This window comes from Patiria miniata, unplaced genomic scaffold (assembly GCF_015706575.1).
Source record: "Patiria miniata isolate m_02_andy unplaced genomic scaffold, ASM1570657v1 HiC_scaffold_23, whole genome shotgun sequence".
Lineage (NCBI taxonomy): Eukaryota > Metazoa > Echinodermata > Asteroidea > Valvatida > Asterinidae > Patiria > Patiria miniata.
Window position 1 is genome coordinate 4,628,800 of NW_024037062.1, and position 24,872 is coordinate 4,653,671.

Sequence of the window (24,872 nt, forward strand, 5' to 3'; positions counted from 1 at the left end):
TTTGAGTCAGTCTTTTAATTGGACCAGTGAGGAATAAATGTGCTTAGCTTGGATTCAGGTGATTGGATCGATTATGTTTACATTGTACTTAGTAGTGAAACAGATTCGATATATCACCTGCAGTAAAAAAAAAATCACTCACCAGTTTGGTTTTTCTCTTGGCCTCTTGTGTGTGCTTGTGCCGAATATGAGCTGGCACATGATCCTTCAACCAGGACATCTTTGACAGGTATTTACTGATTATGTGAACGATATGAATAACCCACGTAGAGCGAAGACTTTCTTCATCTTGTAAACTTGGCAGAAACAAGGCTGGCGAGACAGATTCGATATCCGGCTCCTGAGGCTTATCGTCAGCTAGGTGAAATCCTGCAACCCTGTTCTCCACAGCCATTACATTGAACATGTGCCAGTCCACATTTTGTTTTTCCCTCGTCATGTATCTTGCATGGGTCATAATGTCAACATTGTCACCTACAAGTTTGTAGCCAGGATGTCTATGGAGGTTGAAATCGTCAATGTTTTTGTGGGGTATCATGCCAGCGGTAATTGCCTCAGCTAGCTGAGCCTCATTGGCCACTCGTACTTGCCAAGCTTTCACGGGTGCGTCAAAGTCTTTGCCACAGCAGCTATAAATACAAGTTAGATGGGACCATAACATTGTCAACTTTCAAGCAAATACCCAGCAAAACGAGCGAAGAATTACTGCAAACCTCACCGATCAAGCCAGACAGTTCCAATCTCAACCTACAATTCCTCAAAAGCTGTCATAAAATCCCTCTATACGCACCATACGAATCAACTTTTACAGTCCCATCTTTATGTACGATACGTCTGCATGATGGATGTTCTCTACACGTACACGTGTGTAAAATTTGACATGTTTATATCCTTGTGCAATCGCTATGACCTTTCACCGCTAACTCTAAATATGCAGTTTCTACGCAACCATCGACCAATAAGAAAACTACTTTTAAGGTCAACTTAGGCTATTAGCATAATGAGCACCGCCCCCAAAACCTCACGCCGACGATTGAACCAAGGCTCGACTTCGTCTTCAACTAATTTGCATAAAAATAGTGGCCGCGTGAGGTCGCTGTTCGCGCTGTATTTTTACATGCATGTGCATAGCGCGTGAGGATATATGCCGACGATTGACCGCGTACGGGACGAATAACGACGAGAGCATTGACCAAGGCTAAGGTTTTAAAGATCTATGACCGGCCGTTGTTGTATTACAAAAACACTGCATTCGAATTGACCAATCAAAACTTAGTCCAGATTTCGAAATGAAATGAGTTCACGATTTAGTAAAGTCGACTCCGATTGGCTAGTGCGCGGGGTCGCATAAATTTGCATTCCTAGCTATATCAGACTTTCGACAGGAGAGAGGGCTCCGTGGAGAACAAGTGATGCTCAGACTACATATTGCAGCAATCTACAAAAAAAATTCAGATGTTTGCGTATTTTATGGTTATAAAATTACAGTCTGATATATGTGCTTTTTCACAATATTCCGAGTCTCATTTGCATATTTGAAAAATGCAAACTGACAGATATTCAGAAGAGAGCAAAAGAAAAACTCATAAAATGACTGGAACACATTGACTTGTTCCCAAAATATGTACACCAAATTTCATCACAATCGGCCCCACGGTTTTCAAGTTATTCTATTTCAGGTGAAGCATCACCATTTCCGTTAATCAAGTTGAAGAAAAATGTCCTTTCCTGAAAACACTTGTTAACATGCATTCAAATGCAGGGGAGAGTTCATAATAACCTCCAAATTGAAGCTTAGGGAACCTTTTGTTTGGAGACAAAAACCTGTTTTGGAAAAACTTCATGTTTTGGCATAATGGCAGGGGTTTTCCCACAAGTGATAAATTCCGTTAAAAAGTGTCTTTTCTTGAACAAAAGAATATCTTTTCAGTAGCATGTAGGATCAAAGCTATTCGTAGATAATATTGTTAGAATGGATGCATCTCCTTGATTAAACTTGGTGGAAATGTATTGACAGTTCTCATTTTTACAGCCACTTTTCAATTTAACACATTGTCATTTCCTGAACATCATTTTATAATGATGCCTCAGGAGTGCACAATTATGCTGCAACTTGATACACTTGGCATGTTAATTCTATCTCACAAGACTAAATTTCATAATTAAATCCTAGGAAGAATGAGGAACAAGTACAATTCTACATTATACAGCAATAAAGGGGGCAGGTGCCATGTTTTTCCAGATCACTGAGAAACAACAGTACCACCAGAAGTCCAAATCTTGACCATTTGTATTTACCTCCTCCAAGGAGGTTATGTTTTCATCAGGTTGGTTGGTTGGTTGGTTGATTTGTCTGTTATCAAGATAACTCAAAACCTTACTGACGGATTTGCATGGACATTTTTTAGGGGTGGTCCTTGGTACAAGTAGAAATCCATTCAGATTTTGGAAGTGATCCGGATCTGGGTCTGGATCCAGGATTTTTTAAAGGATTCTGCACCATTTATGCGAGTGTTACTTTTGGGTGTACTGACAAGCATGTCAATAGATGGCGCCCTCCAACACTTGTGGTCATCGTGCCTTGGTCGTCTCCCATCCTGGTATTTTTCACCCCGCACCGAAGGGTCCCACATTGTCACAATATGGCGGGGAATCATTTGTTTGCACTCTCTGAGTGCTTTCTAGTTTCTGTTTACTTTTTCAGGGCCATAAATGTTCTACAAATATTCCAACTGAAAGTCTCTTTGTGTGGAATGTCTGCCTTCGTGCTAAATGCCCAGCTTTTTCTTGTGATTTTTAAACACCTTTAAAATTTGTGTCCTTTCCTGAACACAGACATTTTCACTGAGATCTTCAATTGCCTTAATCATGTCTCAGTTATTTGCTCTATACTGACAAAAACTGGCTATATGTTCTGTGTACATGTAACCTAAGACCATTTGGCACAATCAAAATTTGTGTTTGTTTTCTAAATATTACTTGTAAATTTGAGATGTAATGTCCTGAGAGTGGAAGAAACTTCTAATTGCATTTTCATAGTTTAACATTCACATTATCTGTAATTATGCAAGTTTTGGAAACCTGTTTGGTTGTTTAATTTCTTGTAAAATTACCTTTTAAATTGTTTTCACCATTGTTAAACATCATGTCCTTTCCTGAACAACACAATCACAAGTTTAACACAACAACATGGCATGACATGACTGGCCTGAGGCATATTGCAGACACAAAGTTGTTTTCCTGGTAATCTACTACGGGTATATCTTCAGTTTGGGACTGGGCGAATTGCAAACAACTGGCATGTTATTTAAGTACTAAATTGGACATTTGTTGTATGCAGCGTTCGCAAAACTGAAACATTTGACTTGACTAAATTTGTCAGCGTCTGAGAGTAAACCAAAAAATTCCAAATGCACCTGTTCTATTGAGTGTTTTCTATTGAGTGTTTTGGCAGTTCTGCCATTCACCCTCTGCTGCGCACTTTCGGTTCATCCTTGCTGCGCCTGGTCCGCACTGGTAACAGAGGGATTGTGTTTCAATGTGATAAAGTAAAGTCCACATGTTGCGTTATTTTCGGAGATTGCAGATCATTTAGTACTGTTGTACCACTCCTTGGAGCCACATGTATCATGGAGCTATGGTTGTACCACCACAGAGGATCAAATTTGTGGTGCTTAACAAATCACGATGATGAACCAATTTGGGTGAGGGTGGCGAAGAGTGCATAAATAATGTAGAAGATACCGACGACGGCGGCTTATGCTACAATAAGATTTTGTCACAAACTCACACGGCGGGTGATGACTTCGTTTAATCTGTAACAATAAATATGTAAAACAATACAAACATTGCGATAAGTTCCAATTAAGCTACAGTATTTGCATCATATTTTGGTCATAAATATCCATGCACAGTTTGTAAATGAACAAATCAATAAAGAGCATTTCAATTAACTTACGACTTTGTTGACATTTGTAGCACACTTCTATTTGATCGATGCTTATTTCACAAACATGTAAAAACAGTGAAGAAACTGATATGAAATCGAACAATTATTTTGTAAACGCTGCGTACACGCTCAAAGGCGTGCGTGCGCCAGGTGCACTACAACGCCCGCTGACAAACATTTTTGACATTGACAAATAACACTGAACATTCAGTAGCAATTGTTTGAAGAAACTTGACGATCACCACGTACGGTACATGTATGAAGTACAGCTGTTGACAAATCCGTTACTTTAAACTTAATTAAGACTTTGTAATTTTGGGGGAACACTGAGCATTTTCCCTAACATTTTGTTTACAAAACAAGAGGAGGTGTTCTCCAGGAATTGGGCGCACAGTTTATTGATAATGTAGGCTACATCATGTAAAAATGTGGCGAGGAATGCACACACTTATATCATCGGTATATTTTTTCCGATTTTCATCCCCCTTGTTAGGCCACTTTCATCTGTGTTTCCAAATTCTTTTCAACTTTTGCAAAATTTATCGATGGTATTGGGCAGCAAAACACTCTTACATCTATTTAGTTGAAATTGTTGAAACGTACGAGTAAGACTACAGTCAACCTATGCTGGGTCAACGATGATCTGGATCACAAAAAAAGCAACCACAACAAAACCTGCCCTCTAGGCTCTATCCAACAAAAAATATTGGCTAACTAGCAAAAGTGCAATGTACATGTACATGTATGTACAGCTGAACAGTTTCTTGAAAGAATTGTCCCAAACTACATACAATCGGCCTGCGCCCGTTTTACACAGGCTCCGGTTTTGTAGTTTTTTAACTATACGCTCGCGACTATCTATGGAGACCCACATGGTCCATAATTATTCACTGTGGCCCAGTTTAGTTTTTCTTCATCGTCTTTTGTGTTTTGTTGTTGTTTTCATTTTTGGGGGGGGGGGGGTGCAGGGGTACTTTTATTTTCTAGCAAACCTCCACTTTTGTGGTCCCTTTTTGCTGTCTTTCATAGCCTTCAGCTCTGCTAAGTCTTTGTAGCCAGTGGCAATCTTTTCTCTATCTTTTACATGTTTGAGTTCTTGGAATGGATCAGTAACTTCAAAATGACACTTGCCCAACCCAGCAATTTGTACACTCACCTTTTGATGATCAGTTGTGCTCATTGGCATCAATCCTGGGGGGGGGGGGGACAGGGGGACACATCCCTCCCCCCGCCCACTTTTTGAAGTATGGGGGACAATCTATTACAAAACACAAAATCTGACAGTAAAAATAATGTTTCAGTCTTGACTCAGATTCAACCATGTCTGAATTTGAATGCCTGCGTGTAACCTTTGGTGCATTTAGCATTCCATGGACAGCTGTGAAAATGGTTTTATTTAGTAAAATGTGTTTTATTTTTGATAGCAAGGATCAATTTCATTTTTTTTTCAGATGAGTGGAAGAACATGCTCATTTAATATGTGCTTCATTGGCATGTACAGGGTGAGTTTAAAATTTAAAAAAAAAAGGAAACCCACATGGTGCCCCCTATTTTTTAAAGAATTTCTGCATGTAGCACTTTCCAAATCTAGGATATGAAAGCCCAATTAATAAGCTTTCTTTAAACAATCATTCAAATCGCTCATGTGCTTTTCCAGTTAGGGAATTTTGAAAACGAACACTATTTTTTATTCTTGTCCACGGATCACATTTAAGGTACGTGATATTTCAGTAAAAATAAAACCATGTCGTATTCTGAAAATGATGTCAGAATAATCCCATACATGTAAGTCTCCAGGGTAGCCAAGTAGAAGGCAGGGCAAAACTATAAACTCTTGACATTATAAAGCATGTTATTTTAACATTGGAAGCAGCAGGTTTTTAAATAAATGTTATGATAAGTGCCAGTTATCATGGTTATGAGAATATTCTGATGTCCTTTTGATGTGAATAGTTTTCATTTTGCTGAAATATCACTAATCTTTATTGTGATCCGTGGACAAGCTTTAACAAACGGTGTTTGTGTTAAAAACTCCATAAATGCAAAAGTACGTAAGCGATTCTAATGATTCTTCAATTAAAAGAAAGCGTATTAATTGGGCTTTCATATCCTAGATCTTTAAAGAATAGGGGGCACCATTTGGGTTTCCTCGTTTTTTACTCGCCCTGTACATGTATATCCAACTTAGAAAAAAATTAATCCTGGTCACATTCTTTTGACTCGCACTGCATATCTTGCTTCAACGTCAAAATTAAGTCGTCAAGTTAATTACAAAACAAAATTACCTATGTACATTTAAAAAAAATCCTTTGCCTCAACTACATGTATACCAGACAAATTTTGGAATTCCTGCTCTCTGGGAATCACAAATATAAAGGCCTGCAGGTATGTGTTGTATTATTTACAGAGTCCAACCCACTTTAAGTCTAATGCCGCCACCTAGCTTCCAGTAACAATCAGTGAAATTGACCTCCCCTTATGCATATTTTCTTACCGAAGATAGAGAAGTTTATAAATACACTCTAGGTTGTTCTATTATATGCCCAATGTGTATATTGACCGCCATCAATCAACTCAAGCGAGTATGATGGCCTACCGAGAAGAATTTATAAAGGGTCCTGAGTGGCTGATGCGTCCAATCTTGGAGTGCATCTTTGACCACAAACATGGCAGATAAGTCCTGAGGGACAGCGATATCTTTGTAGCTGACTTACCGCTTCACGCTCTTTTCTACATTGTTCTAAGGGCCCTTCTCCACTTTTCCTCTTGCTTTTGTGTTTGTTTAAAGAGGTCTTCCCCAACTGGCTAAAGGGAGTGTACAAAAACCATGGACCCCGTCACAGCAGGCAACAATTGTTTTGTTATACCACGGTAATAGATTACTAACGTCTGAAATTGTGGGTCTTTCTGTTGCGGTACAGAATTGGCTGCTTTTGGCGAACTTTTCGCACAGAATTTTCAGTATTTTTCTTTGTGCTGAACTGCTGATGCTGTCCTGTTGAAAAATCGAATTTTTGATCTTGTCTTTGGAACAAGAGAGAAACCTCTTCTTTGGAGGCAACCTGTTGTCATTCTGCCTACATATAACGGTGAAATTACGGCGACATTTGCACAGTTAAAAAAGCAGATGAAGAGTGACGAACGATGTAAACAACAATGGCGGTCATAGCAGAAATATTGCGTCACCTGTTTCCCATGGCACATCTCGTAAAAACGTACATCGATTTACATAGTACCAGCATAGCTACATACAACCTTGTACCCGAGGTCACACAAATATAATACAACGCAGTGGAAACGACATTTCAACAGTCATGACAGTGGGAAAGAAAAAGGTAATGTACTCCGTGGGGAACATCACTCATGTACCACGCGCGCGCCGTACGTCGTCGTACATGCGTGTTTGTGGCATGACACGTGATCAGTGATGGACCAATAAAAATTCACAATCTATTACCATGGTATAACAAACTGATTTGTTCCAGCTTGAGAAAGAAAACTAAATTAATTTTCAAAACAAATGAATCCTCCCTGATTGTTTTTACCATGGACACAACAGTATGACATCCCATACTGAATGACATGTATTGCATGGCAATATCATGTACACGTATTAATTGCTCTTTATAGTACAGCACCTTTATGGGGAGCAGGAATACAGTTACAGTGATGGCTATTTTTGATGAAATTTTACTGTGCTTCAAATTTTCTTGGAACAAATTTTTACATGTATTTGTGCTCATGGGACATAGTGGGGAAACATTTAAAACAAACTGCAGTGCATCTTTATTCCATTCAGCCTTGTTCTACATGTACAGTACGTGGGACACAGACACGCTACATTATTCCATATTCAACTTTTGCTTGTGGGATTCTAATTAATTTGTCACTTGTTCATCTTGTGTTTAAACAGGTGCTAAAGTAGAGTATGGACAATTCCTTTCAAAACTGGAAGCAAGTAATGTTCATGAGTCAGCCCAACCAGATATTCCATCAGTGAAGCTGTATCTTGACACACTATCAGATGGAACAGCAGTAGAACCAACAAGTACTGAGAAAGGGATTATGATTAAGATTGTGGCTAATCCACAGGAGGAAGTGTCAGGAGGAAGGAGCCGGGAGGTGTTTGATGCAGTCATCCTAACCATGCCAACAGAGCAGATCCTCCAACAAAAAGGCCTTGTACAGGAAGCACTAGGTAAATTGTTTATGTGGAATGTGATTTGAAAGGCATCAGTTAGCATTCGTGACAGTCAAGTATGTCCATTTTGAAAGCTGATTGCTATTAAACCATGGATCACTGAGGGAGGCTAGTTTTACTTCACCACGAGATAAAGCATTCAATATTTGTTTTATAACACTTCACCCACAGATTCTGCTTGGTTTTAATATTTTAAATTATTTAAATCTGAACACAGTCGAAATAAACTTCAATTTCAATACAAAATTGGTGGAAAATGTATTTCTCTCTTCCAAACTAAATACAAACTACTCCTTCGCAAAATGTTTGGACCCCAACTCTGTGGCGTGCTCTCTTTGGAACAAAACGCGCAACACGCACACCAGCATGCTTTTGCACACAAATACCGCACCGTGGAAATACCGTAGTACTTTGGTTGATAGTACTTTTGGCCGTGCACAGAAAGATAACAAAAATAGAAAGTATCATGCGACTCGCTCTCGGCCAATCAAGACACAGAGTCTATGGGTGAGGTGTTATAATACATATATGGTGATTTTAAGGTTACATCAGATCATTTGCTTTTGTGCATTTTTTAGACCCAACAAAACTGCTCAGTATCTTTAAGTAGAGAGCCAAACAACTTACTTGCTTACTTTTGGCTCAGTGGATACTAAATACTAAACTTTTTTGGGGGGGTGGGGGGGAGAGAAAAGCTGTACATAATTTTTGGGTCTTGTAAAAGGAAATTCTTTGCTAGCGTTTCCAGTCCCTAAAATCAGCACACAATGTATGACGACGAGGTCTCAGTGGATCCTGGCAGTACTTAACAAATAATGCACAAGTTTTTACAGTGTACCCATGCACTTTTGCAACACCGCCTTCAGTTATTGCTTTCTTCCAAATGAAACCTTTTTAGGCAACAGAATTTCAAAAAGTTACAGTGCCTTCCTCACTCAAGCAAGGTTTTTCTCATTAAATACATGTCTTTAACAAACTACTTTTTCTGTGCCAAATACGTACATGTACATGTACATCTCTAATACTAGCATCATTTAGAAATGTGCATTGGGGTTTTGATGGCAAGGAATGTAATTAATCTTTTCCAATAATTCGCAGCAAAGAGAAGCCTGATAAAATCCCATCTTCAATCCGTCCGCTACTCAGCTCGTTATGCTCTGGGCTTATTCTTTAAGCAAGGAACAACACTTGATGTCCCATGGTGTGCTCGCTATGTCCAGGGGGATCCGTGTGTTAGATGGATTTCAGCAGACGCAAAGAAAAGAGGAGCAGGTAAAAAAAAAGGCTCAATGCCTAAATTGAATTACCGGTACTATACCTCTTACATATTCATGACCGAAAATCGAATTCTCACTGGTCCATTCACCATCACGTGCCAGATGTTATTTTTGCTGTTTACCAAGCGCGCACGCGCGAGTATTCATGCGCAAGTATTCACGCGCGAGTATTCACAGGGTAAATACGCATGCGTAGTAGACCGTCGCACAGGTTACCCGTGCGACGGTCTACTATGCATGTGCTTTATGAAGCAATCGTGGAACTGTCGCACGGGTGAAGTACGCACGCGCGAACATCGCCTTAGCTAGCTACACATAAAAAGATGGTTGCACACATAAATGAAAAGTAGCATTTTCCCGAGCTCAATTGTGGACAATAAAGATGCCTCCTGTACTAAAAAAAAGTTGTCCACAAACAATTGTATTTACAACCGTAGTTACTGTATTGCAAACGAACTGAACTTTTTCGGAGGTTGAGCAATAATATTCTGGTGAGCTGGACAAGTTTCTCTGAAGAATTTTTGCCCGCGAGGTGCATACTGCAACAGGAAAATTTGGCAACTGAATTATGTATGAGGTATAGTAAATCAAATACATAACATGGTTTATTTCGGGTGGACAGTTGATATTAGCTCCCCTCAGTATTACTTCCAATACCTCGGGAAGCGAATATCGACTGTCCACCCTCAAACCATGTTATATTTGTGTACTATTGAATAATTGGTATAAGCTGTTAGTGCTGTTGGCCATGGATACCAAAATTATTATGGAACTTCTAACCCTTCCTTGGCTGATGTGGTGTGTTGTCTTAAGATTTGAACATGAGAGCGTTTCAGAGATCTCATCCATAAATATTCTCAGAAAAAGAAAACAAAGGGTGGATTCCAGACAAAAGTGAACTTACATGTGGAATGCGCCCTTTTGGGCTCTGAGTCGACTACTCACGTTAATACAAATACTGTTAATACAAATTCTGGTTATAGCAAACATAAAGCCTACATGTAGGTCCTGACTATGCATTAAATGTGTACAGTGATAAGGACTGGCACTGCACTTAAAAAGTTGCTTCAAATGTGTGCTAGGATTGTCATTTGTGTACGTCTGAATCTCGGGTGGGACTTGATAATACATACAGTGAATTGTTCACTATATAGTGTTGGCAGTTGGCTCAAAATTTGATGGTTGTATTTACTGCTAGAAATAGACGTAAACAATCAGGGTTTTCAACATTTTGTCCATTAGTGTGAGATACATGAATGTGGATTTCTTGTGATCCAGACATTTCAAACAAATCTAAATTCCTGTAGAAAATATGTAAACCTAAGCCAACACTGCCTTTTTTTCCATTTTGGATCTGATTTAATGGTAATGGACAACATTTGGAAACAATCAAACATGGAACTGTCAAAATATTATGAAATATCACACAAGTAAATAAAAGGATCAAGTATCCTATGTTGCTCTAGTGGTATACTGTCATTTAAACAAAAACTTATGTAAGAATAACCATCATTTCTTTCTGTTAGGACCAAAACCATCATACAAAAAAATGGCTTTGGTCTTTTTTCAAATACCGCTACCAATTGACATAATTCAGTTTATTGCAATCGATTTAATACAGAACCATGAATGAGAATAATTTGTCCAAGTGACAAATTTGGATAATCCGCTCCATTCACAAGTACCCCCTCACTGGCAAAGAAAGCACAGTTGGGGGTGACCGACCGACGCCATCTTGCCTGACTGCAATTTTGTCGCGACACGCTGCCGTACCATGTACCACTCCATGTACATATAGTACAAATCCCCTGGTGTACGTGTGCCACACACAAGGAACGGTGCATGTCAACCGCTCATGGGACGTCGTTGCTAGGTAAAAGGGCGCCCTCTGTTGGTGCACGGAGCCCATACCACAAGAGGTTGCAAATCAAAATGTATTAATGAACATTTTGGAAGGAAGGGGAGGGTGTTACAACCGATAATGTAATAATCAAGGGATAACGTATCACCAACAGATAATGTAACAACAAATTTGTTCATTCACTTTTGTGATGGCTTGACGAGTTGGGCCCATCTGTCCCTATCAAGCAATGTGTTGGAAAGAGATGGACCGCTCAGACCAGTCTCCAACTCGATGGATGTTTTCAGGGTCATGTTGGGACGACCTCTACGACGAGGGGCATCGGGCTTCCAGAGAAGATCATGACTAGCTGGCTCATTATGGCGGGAAAATGTGACCGGCTAGCCGAAGGCGACGCTGTCTGATGATGGTGGAGATAGATGGAAGGGCACCGTATAGAACGGATTTAGGGAGATGTTTGTTTGGTCAGGATCCAGGACTCACAACCATAGAGGGGGATGGTTGGAGATCGAGGATCGCCAGACTTTCGTCAGTGAGACCAAAGCTTGAGCTTTTCTACACTCAACGTCCGTGTTGGTGTAGGAACCCAGATACTTGAAGTCATCAACTATATCGAGCTTACTACCATCCAGTGCAGTGATGTCGTCAAAGGTAGATGGGTTGATGACTAAAACTGCTTAGTCTTCTTTGCGTTGAGAGAGAGACCAATAGTCTTGCAGCAAGTTTCTACTTTATGGAGGAAAGATTTGGCATCATGGAGGGTGTCAGCAAGCAGACTAATTTCATCTGCGTAATCCAGATCGGATAGGTATTGGACAGGGTGTCTAGAACTCGTTTGGTGTGAGAGAGTGAGTCCATCAGTGACATTTATTGCTGTCCGCAAGGCATAATCCAGAACTATGATGAATAGGTAGGGGGCGAGAGGATCACCCTGAAGAACTCCAGTGTTGACTGAGAACGAATCAGATTCACCTTCGGGAGTGAGAACAACATCACTTGTAATCTTCATACATAATTTTGATGGTATGAATAGTCTCCTCCGGGATACCGTAAGCATACAAGATCTTAAACCTTGTCTGTCAACAGAATCAAATGTTTTACGGAAATCGATGAAAATGATGGTGGTTCCAAATTTCCTCAATAAGGCGTCTGAAGGCAAGGATTTGAAAACATTGATTGTAGAGGCTGAAAGCCACTTTGATTGCGATGGAGTATCTTCTCAACTTCCGGACGAATGCGATTAAGAAGTAGACGGTTGTAGATCTTGGCGGCTGTTTGAAAGAGGTTGATACTGTATCACTAACCGATAATGTAACAACAATGGACTGATACAATGTAGTGTAAGTACATTCTGCAACATTATCTGTCAATTTTTGCAACATTATCCGTTTGGACCGATAATGTAACAATAAGACATTTTATCATTCAAATAAATGATCAAATGCTTTATTCTCAGAAGCTCTCAGTTGGTGTTTTTTTTTATTACGCATGTGTGAAATAATGCCTAGGAAATTGCCACAGATGCACACTGTATCACACATCAAATTAATTAACTGCTGTGTACATGCCATTCACAATAAGAGATCAGCTGTGATACATATATGTACGATTTACTCATGATCTTTGCTATTGAAGTCCCACAGTAGAATTCCACTTTTTGGAAACACACTGTGCATGCATGCATATTAGTACAGGCATTATGTGAAAAATTAAGGGGTAACCTCAAACAAATTGCAACAGAAACCATTTAAAAAGGTTATTACTCAGAAAAATCTCCTCTATAACATATTAAAAGTCTTAAGAAATCCGAGTGGTGGAAAGTAGTTTTCTAATGTGTTTCTTAACCACACCCAATACCACTTTTTTGCTACTTTATAATGGAATATTTAGTGATGCTGCAAAAACATATTTAATACTAAACACAGAGAGTTGATCTTGTTTTATTATTTAGATGCCCATTGACTTCAGAAAAGATCAGTAGATGATTTATATTCAATAATATGCTGTAATATATATATATACTATCTGCAATATGATATATATATGAAACTATATATATATGTATATAGTTAAATATCAAAATAGCGCGTTTACATCACTTTTAAAATTACATGGCAAGTTTCGTGACTATCTTATTGGCACTAATCGATGTTTGCACTGATGATCAACTTAAACATAATCAAATTACTTAACATATATATGTCACTTCCAATTATTACAAGTGAAATGTTACTTTAACAGTGACGAAGACAGAATTTTTTTTAAAAGGACACTGATGTTACTTTTAAGCAGCTTTCTTGTGAAGCCCTTACACAGCTGCTGAAACAACTTGAAGAAACAAAAAATGAAACTTACATAATTATAAACAAACAACTGGTAATTAATAAGTGTCATAATGCATAACCTAATTTATTGAAAATAGCAATGTTCAGTGGTTTGCTATACTACTTAGGTGGGAGGTAGTACAGGCAAAATACTTCATTTTTTGAGTGAACCTCAAACAAATTGCAACAGATTTTTTTTTCACCACAGTGCATTTCTATAAGGTCCCTAAATTGACATACTAAAAGTCTTTTAAAATCCAGGTGGTGGAAATATGCCTAATTTGCATAAATCCAAAATTGCCGCATATTTTAGGACTTTCGCACTGATTTGGTCATATTTCATATACTAGGTAGCTTTTTGAGGTATTTTAAACAATAATTTTAGTCATTTTACATTGATTTACTCATTATTCAAGACCTTGGTAAGTTTCAATATCCCTATGTTTCCCAAATTTGCGATATGCCGATAATAATTTGCATAAATGCCTTTTATTAATTTGCATAGATTAAAGTTAAAATTATGGCTGTAATGTGTGGACATGTCACAACTAAATTTTCCCTTATAATCCAAGTCCAGTCATGTACATAAATTAATTTCACACCATGGTGCATTGCTATAAGGTTCCTTAAAAAAGGAAAGGAATCCAAGTGGTGGAAATATGCCTAATTTGCATTAATTCAAAATGGCCACTAATTACACGATTTTTGATTTGGCCATAACTCTTGTCCTGCATTGCTTTTTGGAGTACTTTGAACAACAATTTGTCCTTTGACATTGATTTCATCATCATTCCAGTCCGAGGTACCTTTGAGATCCTATGTTTCATATGGGGTATAATATTTTTTGTTAAGTTTCTAGCTCTTGTCAAAGTTGGTATAAGTGCTGGAAAATTTGATATCCCTGTGTCGCAGAACGAACCCTTGCGCCGCTCTACTCAGACCAAAAATCAAGGAATAACTCAAGAGAACAGAGGATTTAACGCAGGAGTTACAAATCACAAAAATCAAATGATATATTACGGGAAAGAAATAAACCAAAAACCGAAAAACTCAATCCAAAAATACGTGGGCGAGGGTTTTATACCCCTCCCACATGGGTGCAAGCCCAATGTTTTTGATACCAAGGAACCCAAGAAAATCATTGTTGATGGGGTATACTCCCAGTGGAGTACTGCAAGTACCCCGTCCACAGTGATTTACTTGAGTTCATTCAAATATATGGACTTCATAGGACATTCAGGTGCAATGTAATTATAAATGAAATCCAAGATGGCGGCTATTTTGATTACTTGGTATCAAATGTATGGGGTTTGCCACCGAAATTGACTTCGTACGCCATTCGAGTCCAAATTTATTTTGCAAATAAGCTGAAAATGGCGGCCATATATTTGAAATATCTAAGATGGCTGCCATCCATTTGGAGTACACCATAAACAATAATGCACTCAGGTACCTTGGTATCAAAAACATGGGGTTTGCCAACAAAATGAACTTCATGTGACAATCAAGTCCGAAGTTATGATACAAATTAGGCTCGAAATGGCGGCCATTTTGAAATCCAAGATGGCCGCCACAAATGTCTCCCATGCATTTCCGGCTTAGGGAGGTAAACTCTTTCCAAATGTGGCAAAAATTCCTTCTTAAACAAAAAAAAGCAAAAGTACATAACGGCCTATATACTATTTTGGCCAAATCATATGAAAATCATGTAATTAGCGGCCTTTTGAATTTATGCAAATTAGGCATATTTCTACCACTTGGATTTTTAACAACTTTTTAGGGACCTTATAGTAATGCACTGTGGTGTGAAATTTGACTTGGATTATCAGGGAAAATTCAATTGGTACATGTCCACACATGGCATCCATTATTTTAACTTTAATTTAGGCAAATTGATATACGGCATTTATGCAAATTATACGGCATTTGGAAAATTTCGGAAACATAGGGATCTTGGAATTTACCTAGGACTAGAATAATGAGTAAATCAATGTAAAAGGACTAAAACTGTTGTTTAAAGTACCTCCAAAATCTACCTAGTATGAGAAATATGACCAAATCAATGAGAAAGTCCTAACGTATGCGGCCATTTTGGATTTATGCAAATTAGGCATATTTCCACCTCCTCGATTTCTTAAGACTTTTAGTATGTCATTTAAGGGACCTTATAGAAATGCACTGTGGTAAAAAAAAATTCTGTTGCAATTTGTTTGAGGTCAAACCTTATATTGCCTGTACTATATGTAAGATTTACTGCACAAATATGCCATTGCAAACTTTGTGGCAACACAGGATCCTGAGCTATCATGAGCAGCCAATCAGCTGCTGAGTTGGCAAACTTTTTTCATGAATATGCATTACTACTTGTAGGCTATGTGTGTGTGTGTGTAAAGCTTTTGAGTGAAGTTCCACTTATAAAAGGACACTTCACTTTGTGACATAGAACAACCATTTTATTTTCAACTGTGTGTTTTTGCCTCACTGAAAAATCAATAATTTGGTAGCAGTTATGTTAAAGGCCGGAGTGTGAGGATTGGTAAATGTGTTGACTTGCACAAATTGCATTACAAATTGGATGGAAAATAAAAGATTCTGCACAGTATCAGCTTCTCAAGTGGAAAACTATTCTCATGTATGTAAAGTACTTTTTAACAGCTTTCTGTCGTGCAGGAGTGTACAGATTTGTTTTAGGATTTCTTACTAAAAATGCCATTTTACTTTTTGTGAAAAACACACGATTGTAAACAGGATCCTGTGCTAATATATGCATACTGTGTCAGCCAATCAAAACAGAAGGATTAGACCAATGAGAACTCATGTGACATCAAACTTTCAGCCAATGGGGCAGCTTCTTATATTACTGGTTGGCTTTTGGTGGGAAAAGAAAGTGCAAGTTTAGGCTCACTTTGTACAGCCCCATTGTGTGATGCACAATGAGTATAATTTATTTTCAAATTGCCCACCTCCACCCCATCACCTCCATTCAACGGGTACTCGTGTGGGACGAAAATCTTTTTAGCTGTTCTGTTGTTGCCGTAGGAATAAACGTCTTATGCCTTACTTAATTCCATTAGTTTCTTGGATTTGTATACCAAGAGCCATTATTCCTCCTGTTGGTTCAGTCGGGGGAAGATATTCTGGCGGGAATTAGACAGACACATGGGTTAAACATTTGCATTGCCCTATCATAACGGCCAATAACCTTATTACATTCAGTATTAATTGCCCTATCATACAATGTAAATATACTATGACAGTTTAAATTTGTTGTGACAGGGTATTGTGTGACCTAGGTATGGTGTGACCTATATATGGTAGGCCTGGTGTGCCATAATCTCAGGGTATTGTGTGACCTATATATGGTGGGCCTGGTGTGTCCTATTCATGGCTTGGTCTGGTCAACCCAGGGATCTGGTGTTTCCCATTACCGGTATATTGTATTTCTTTGCCAGTTTGCCCATTGTATCTGGCAATGTTGTGTTGAATAAATAGCTGTGGCAAATTACATACAAACAAAAATGAGTGTGTGTTGTGTGTATTATAGCAGTCTGAGAATAATTGACTGATAGTGTAGTACATTCTACAACATTATTCGTCAATTTTTGTAACATTATCAGTTAGGCCCCCCAAAAAGTCTCCGGTTTCTGGTATGCGCGCGCTTCGCCGTAGCCATGCGCGTCGGCAAAATGAATAAGTTTTTTTTTCAATGAAAGATGAAAGATGATGTCTCAAAACCGCCAAACTCACTGGTTTGACTGGAATCCTGCTGCTGCACAATTTTAACGTATTTTTAGATGGGGTTATGATCGAGAATAAACTTTATGTGGCCTCTCTGGACTCCCATATATTTGCACTAAGTTTAGTCGGGCACCATTTGCAGTCATCAGCCGACATTTGAAGCAAAAAAGTCAGGAAAAAAAAAAGCCGCGTCGCCGCACCACTTTTTGGGCAAGCTCCATACCAGACACCGGAGACTTTTTTGGGGGGCCTTAGTGATACAGTATCAATAAGCCATTTGCGAGTAACCTATACCCTATGGGATTTACATTTGAAAAACATCTGGTACACTGACTTGCTCAAAATGCTTGGCACATTTTTACTTTGAATTCTCCAGACTAAAGACACTGTTGCTAATCACATGATTCGGGGCAAGCTCTTGCATAGTTACGTAAGAGACGCTCAGGCACCAATACATTGTTCACAATGGGTGAGAATGGCACAAAGACACCAGACCATGCCAGAGCTGGGGGTTGCGTAGCATAAGGCTTGCCCCGAATCACGTGCTATAGTAACAGTCTCTTTGGTCGGGAGAATGCAAAGTTAAAACGTGCAAAGCATTGGATTAAGTCAGCATTCCAGATTTTATTCAAATTTAACTCGCAAATGGCTTATTGTTGTTATATTATCAGTTGGTGATATGTTATCTGTTGGTTATTACATTATCAGTTGTAACAGAAGGCTTTCTACTTTAAAGCTTGCTTTTCATTGAGAAAAATGAAGTTGCATTTTCACAGTTCCATAAGAAGTGTGATATCTACTGATCTGAAATTTGTCAGGTTAGTTTTTTAATAAGCTGCTCCAGATTATACAGTACGTCCACAAGAAAGTGTCTGTCGGACTGTTTTAAAAAAAAAACTACAAAACCATGAGGTCAATTTTGATAATTTTTGGTTGTGCAGATACTGTATAAATCTTTTCAATTAGCAAAATACATTTTTTTGCAAATGGTGTTCATTACCTTTAAATATACTTTTGTATTGGCACACCTAAACTGCAGATCCTGGTTCTGAACTGGCCAACATCATTTGAAGAGGTTCTCACTATTTTGACTGTTTTCCCATATACTCTTTAAATATTTTGAGGGCAGCATCATTTTGAAAAGTATTGAGTACTCTATAGAAATTAACTAATCCAACACCATTTTCAGTTGGAGATGTGCATTTATGCAGGTACATGTTTACACATACAGACATACATGTAAGCCTTTTGCATTTTGCTTTTTAAAATGTGTTAATAGTTTGTTGCACACATTTCATCACTGAGAAGCTTGTAAAAGTGAACTCATCAGTGAATATAGGCCGAGGACATAAAATGTTCATTTTTAATTAACGTCAACTTGAAATGGGTTTGTTTGTTTTTGATTTGATTAATAACTTCCTTATTCTATAATACTTTGTTGAATTCAATTATTTGTTGTCGTCTCATAGATTCAAGCATTGTAGGGCCATCCCTTGTGGTTCACACAAGTGTACCATTTGGCATTCATTATCTGGAAGCGGAAAAGGAAGAAGTTCAATCAGTCATCATGCAGCACTTGCGTCAGCTACTGCCAGACCTTCCAGAACCAATACAAGTCATGTGTCACAGGTGGCGTTATTCACAGGTATGGAAACTCGGTTGTAGATGTTTGAAATGCCATTGAAGCTGTGAAATAATGAGGCTTAGTATTTGTCTCATCATAAGGGAATAATACAGCGTGTGTCATTAGAAACAAAAATATTAAGAAAATAAACCACCCCTATTCATCATAATGTTAACCCTCTTTTCAAATCACCTTTCCTTCTCTTCACTATGCTTTTTATCCCATCTCATTTGGACAATCCTGTCCAGAGATAGAGTACATTGAAGAAGGGTTATAAATTCCAAGCTGGTCTGATTTGTGAAATCACACATACCTAATGAAAGGTTTGAATTCAGTACAGGTGAAAGTATTTGTGGATCACAAAGAAGGACATGTGTGCAAGTCTGATATTATCTATTATTTGATATGTTAGAGACGACATTCATAATGCTTTGAAACAGTGATAGTCCACTTATTAAATTTAAGTGATACTTATCATTTTTTTCAAAGAAAGTTTTGTTCTGGTTTAATTGTCTTCAATGCATACCTGCATTGTACATAACTGGTCGTTTGTGTTAAGGTCATTGAATCAGACCAACTCGCTTCAGAAGGGCTTCACAAAACTTGTCATAACTTTTGAACCTAAAGTCCAAATTCCACCAAACAAAAATCTTGTCAAAGATGAAACTATGGACAATCAAATCCTTATCAAATTAGGCACACCAGTAGCATAATTTTCTCAGAAAAAAAATCGCTTTGAATCCTGCGTTTTTATTGACACGCGCTGTAGTGTGGTGGAGTAGTTTTAAACATCTGGTTTAAAACCGGCTACGGGCATGGTTGCTGATGATGGCTATAAAGCTAAAGGCAATACAAACCTTTTTGGCCAAGAACAAAAAAATCCGACTTACTTTTTTCAGCAAGAGTTTTATGGTTTTTATTGCTGTCCGAGGCCATTTCTATGCACAAAAGTGTGACCCAACCCAACAAAATGAGTCACAAAGTCGCCAGAGCGAACTTTTGAGTAGAAGTCTTTTAACAGTATCAATAGAAAAAAACGATAAACTTTTTCTCCCATATAACATTATGTTAACCTGAGTGTTGCACCCAAGTGAATAGCAAAAATATGTAAATAGCAAAACATATGTACATGTGAAAATTAATACCTGGAAACTTGTCTTTAAGACTCAAATCGAGGGATTCGTTCACAAATTACACCCCCCTCAAAGAAGCGACTTTAAGGATTTTTGTTTTAAGTAAAAGTACATTGATTTCATAATTCTATTATCAGGCATACCCTTACGTTGACAACAAACGGGGATAACAATTGGACAAAAATAGATGTTACCATTTTTTGAACACTCTTGTGATAAAATTAGATCGAATTAGCTAAGCTGATTAAGTGCGTAGCCATTTGTGAGTAACTTTATTTAACATAGTGCCTATCCTCTTCATGCTCTGGTGGCACATAAGGCCATCACGCTCCGTTTTTATTCGTCTCTGTCTTTGGGTGCAACCCTTGGCTTCATTTCACTCCCTTCATCCACCGAGCTTTCTTTCCTTTTCAACTGGCCTGCAGGTTGTCTTCGGTCTCCCTAATTTTCGCCTTCCATCTGGCTGCCATCTAAGGGCAGTCATTCAATGGTGATCATGTTCTTTCCTTAAAATATGACCAATCATGTTCCATCTTCTGCGTGTGACTTCCTGACTTATGCTTATCGTTTGAGTGAGGTTAAGTTCTTCTACACTTATGATCATAGGGTTTGTACACTTTTTCTTCATAAATCTGAGTGACTTGCATATGAAAGGGGCATTACGGCCTGAAATCCCAAAAAAATTCAGGATGGATTTGGATCGTTTACTTATTCAATTTCAAAGGTCTGGTTGAAAAGAAACAAACCTAATGTCTTACCGTTCCCAAGAAAAGATGAAAAAAATATGTTGTTCATTACATCAGACGCGACGAACATTTTGTGGCATACCCATACGTATTTCAAGTCGGGTCTGTAAAATGAACCGTTCACGTTGTGTGTGTGGGTACATGTATGTACACGAACGTTGTTTCTTACACATCCGCAGAATGCGAACCACCTCTTGCAGCTGGATCACAATTAGCACTCAAAAGCTCTATTTTTTAGAGACAAAATTGTGACCCCCGAAATTCACTCTTGCATGGTTCTCGCAAGAATAACACAAAAACGCCCCCGTTTTAAAGGATGGTTGTGGGGACGTTTATATTCTATTTTAAAATGCTCTTTCCACTTCATATTTCGTTTAAAACGTGTTTTGTAAACCCAATTGGGATCCTTCCAGGTCTTATGTATCTTTAGAGGTTTATTTTCAACTGTCTATATCTACAGAACTATAGGTCCGATTTGGTTTCAACTTCTATGTACCTATACCGGTGTAGCATGAATTTAGGTTTTATGAAATACGGACTCATTGGTGGTATTGCGCATGCTCATGCATAGATAATATAGGAGAGGGGCTGGTCACATGAGAGGGTTTAACCAATAAAGGGAAAAAGAGTCCGATTTTCATACGAGTCCGATTTTCATATGACACCGGGATGGGTTATAGATGAAAACAATGTGACGTTATGATGACGCCATAACATGTCATGTGACATCGCATTAAAGCGCCATTTTTGTTCTGAGGCCTGTATCTAGAGAACTAAAGGTCTGATTCAGTTGTAACTTGGTGTAATAATGTCATGTGTTATTCATGATATTTAGTGATATCATGACAATGTCATCACAAGTCAGAGAGTCATATGCTTAGATTTATGTCACTTAATTATTCTCTAATGTTTGTGAATACGGCGTTCTTCACTACTTTGCTTACCAAGTCTACCACTGTCAAACTATCCATGCAGCTGAAAACTAAGGACATCAGATCTAAGGACATTACGTCAAGAGGTGGTTAGACATCATAAAACTAAACAAACTAACGAAAAAAAGATTAGTCCAATATATCTATGGAGATGCCCCAGCAGAATCCTCTGGCTTCGGTGAACACGTTTCCCTAGGAAATTCTGCGGGCACTTTAGTTCTACAGTGGCCAGCGTCTTCCTTTTTGGCCAATTATTTGCCCAGATGGCACACATTTGCACAGTAAAGTGATTGATTGGAGACCATCATTTGCCTGCATAGCAATTCGTTTCGACACCTCACTAGGCATGTACATCTAATTTCAGTTTCTGCATTTCCAAACTCGGCACTTGCTCGCGGTACACTTTTTGCACTAAAAATACTGATCTTTTCCTTTCCTATCAATGATAAATGAACAAATAATGGATTTTCCCAGTAATTTTATATTCAAAAGGCCCTTATTTGGCCGATGCCGATTTGCATGCATCAGGTTTAGCAAATGGTCAGGCAAGATTGATGTAAACATTGTTCAATTGACAATAAAAGCATGAAATCTGGCTTTTAGAAAAATGCCGTGAAAAAAAAAGCATTTTAAGGTATAGGGCCATTCCAGATTTGACCCTTGACCTCAATGACAATTATTTTCCGAAATGGCCGACAGAAAATATATATTTTACAATATCTCAGCTTCTACTTTACCTGGAATCCTGATCTTGGTGTCTAAACATACATTGTTATGGGCAAAGATTGCAATAAAACCAGTTGCGACCAATGTAATAGAAAAGCTAAATATGGCAGTCGTCTTTAATTTTAATGTGCGGCAGATTTTGGAAATTCCTGTTTTGGAAGACCTCCGCTTCCTGGTTAAATCTAATGTAACATAACATTTCAGGAGATTTGCTGATCAATTATGCAAGACAACCGCATCTTAACCTCTATATTTTGACCAATCAGCGGGTGCTTTTTATATTTTGGGTCTTCTGTATTATCTTACGCGACACGCGCCCTGCTGCTGTTGTATTACAAAACACTGCTTTCGAATTGACCAATCACAGTCCTGATTTGGAAATGAAATGACGTCACGATTTAGTAAAGTCGACTCCGATTGGCTCCGATTGGCTTAGGCGCGAGATTGCATAAATTTGCATGCTTTGACATATCAGACGTTATACAGGAGACTTGGCTCCGTGGATAACGGGTGATACTCAGACTACTTCGTGGTAGACCAAAATAATGATTTAGCAAACTAGTATGCATTTTCACCATGTAGAGATAAAACAAATTTCAGTATATGGGGGCTGCTGCGCTGCGCATGATCAGAGGTCATCTCGGGCTTCAACGGCTGTACGAGAGAACACTCATATAGAGCACTTTGTGGGTGAAGTTGGTGATGTTTCAGTGAAGCATGAGCTGCTCTGCGCATTGAACAGTACAAGCCATCACCTTCTTTGAGCTACGCGAACTTGCGCCTCCAGTTGTTTCCAGAACGGGAACAACGTAATTTAGGAGAGCGCGACCCTGACTTCAACATGGCCGCCGCATGTAGGCCCACGTGAGTGCCAAAGGACAAGTTTACCGAATTGATAGACCGTCAAAAACGACAGAGTCTATTCACACAACTATATATATATAGTTCGCCAGGGACCTTGTCTTGCCATCTGATGCGTAAGATGTTGCGCGTACAGGAAATGTGGAAGTGGTTCAGCTTTCTGATGTGGCAGCTGTAGGTTGCCAAAGTTTCACAGGGATACAACAGAGAAGTCAGGACTGCAGCTTGATAGACACGCAGCTTTGTTTTCAAGTTTATGCCTCTTCTAATTCCACAGACGCTCACGAAATCTTCCGAATGCTAAGCTGGCTTTGGATATCTGGTGTACGATTTTTCCGTCTATGTGGACCTCTCTTGACAGGGTGCTGCCCAAGTATGTAAACTTGTAAACAGAATGGAGGATATGATCTCTAATGGTGATATTCGGTGAAACATATGGCTTACTTGGAGCAGGTTGAAACATAAATTCTGTCTTTTTTCGGACTGATTGAAAGTCCAAAGCGTGAGCAAGCTGTTGCGAAGCAGTCCATGATGAGTTGTAAGTCTTCCTGATTGTGGGCGACAAGACCGCAGTCATCGGCCATATAGGAATTAACGAACTAATTCGCCGAATACCTTTATTTTCGCTTGAAGTCTTCTTGAGATTGAAGAGTTTTCCATCAGTCCTGAATCTCATCTTTTACGCCGATGTTGATGTCACGCAAAGCATCAAGAAGCATGCTTATAGCAAACACGACACTGAAGAGCGTTGGTGCAAGGACACAACCTTGTTTAACTCCATTTGATACTGGGAAGGTTTTTGAAGACTCTCCATCGTCCCCAGCGTGAGTGCGCCATCATACCATCATGAAACTGGTTCACCATCTCGATATACTTTTCAGTGCACTGTTTTCAGAAACAGTTTCCAGAGGCCTTTTGTACATACAGTACAGCCTTGTCAAGTCGTCGAAGACACAGTAGAGATCGATATTATGCTCTCTGCATTTCTCTTGTAGCTGCCGGGCTGCCAAAGATTATGTCGGCTGTACCGCTTCCTTTTCGGAAACCACACTGGCTGTAAGGTAGAAATGTGTTGGCAATGTGTGTTGTGAAGCGATTAAGCATGATTCTGGCGAGGATCATACCTGAGTAGGTCTGGAGCTCTTCCGCTTTTTTGCTCCACCAATGAGTGGCACACAGCTTTAAGTCTGGCCTGCAGTGTCTTACTGATGCTGTTGGAAGGCTGCTTCTTTGATGCAGATGTTTCATCATTGAATTGTGGATGGATGTAAGCGGTGTTTTCTCTTTAAGAAGTTTCCTGATCTCCTCGTCATTTTCTTTAAACCAATATTGGTGTTTCCGTTACAACAGGGCCCAAAGTTTCAAAAGCTGCGGTGTTGGAACTGCAAGCATTGCCAGTCAATTTCACCCAAGACCAAGTCAGCAGAGTTGAGCTGCTAGCTCATTTGCACTGCACATTTCACAGCAGCGGTCTTTAATTGGGTAAACATTGAGCTTCTT

At 38.9% G+C, this 24,872-nt stretch overlaps 1 protein-coding gene across 2 annotated transcripts in view; it reads left to right on the plus strand.

Annotated features, from left to right (window-relative positions):
* The window catches only part of LOC119731088 (renalase-like), a 73,752-nt gene that overhangs the window by 36,761 nt on the left and 12,119 nt on the right, over positions 1–24,872 (plus strand). For both annotated transcript variants that reach the window (XM_038204102.1, XM_038204103.1), the window contains exons 4-6: positions 7,863–8,147; positions 9,249–9,422; positions 18,820–18,995. In XM_038204102.1, coding sequence (XP_038060030.1) covers positions 7,863–8,147; positions 9,249–9,422; positions 18,820–18,995 — 635 coding nt within the window. The remainder of the gene's footprint in view (positions 1–7,862; positions 8,148–9,248; positions 9,423–18,819; positions 18,996–24,872) is intronic.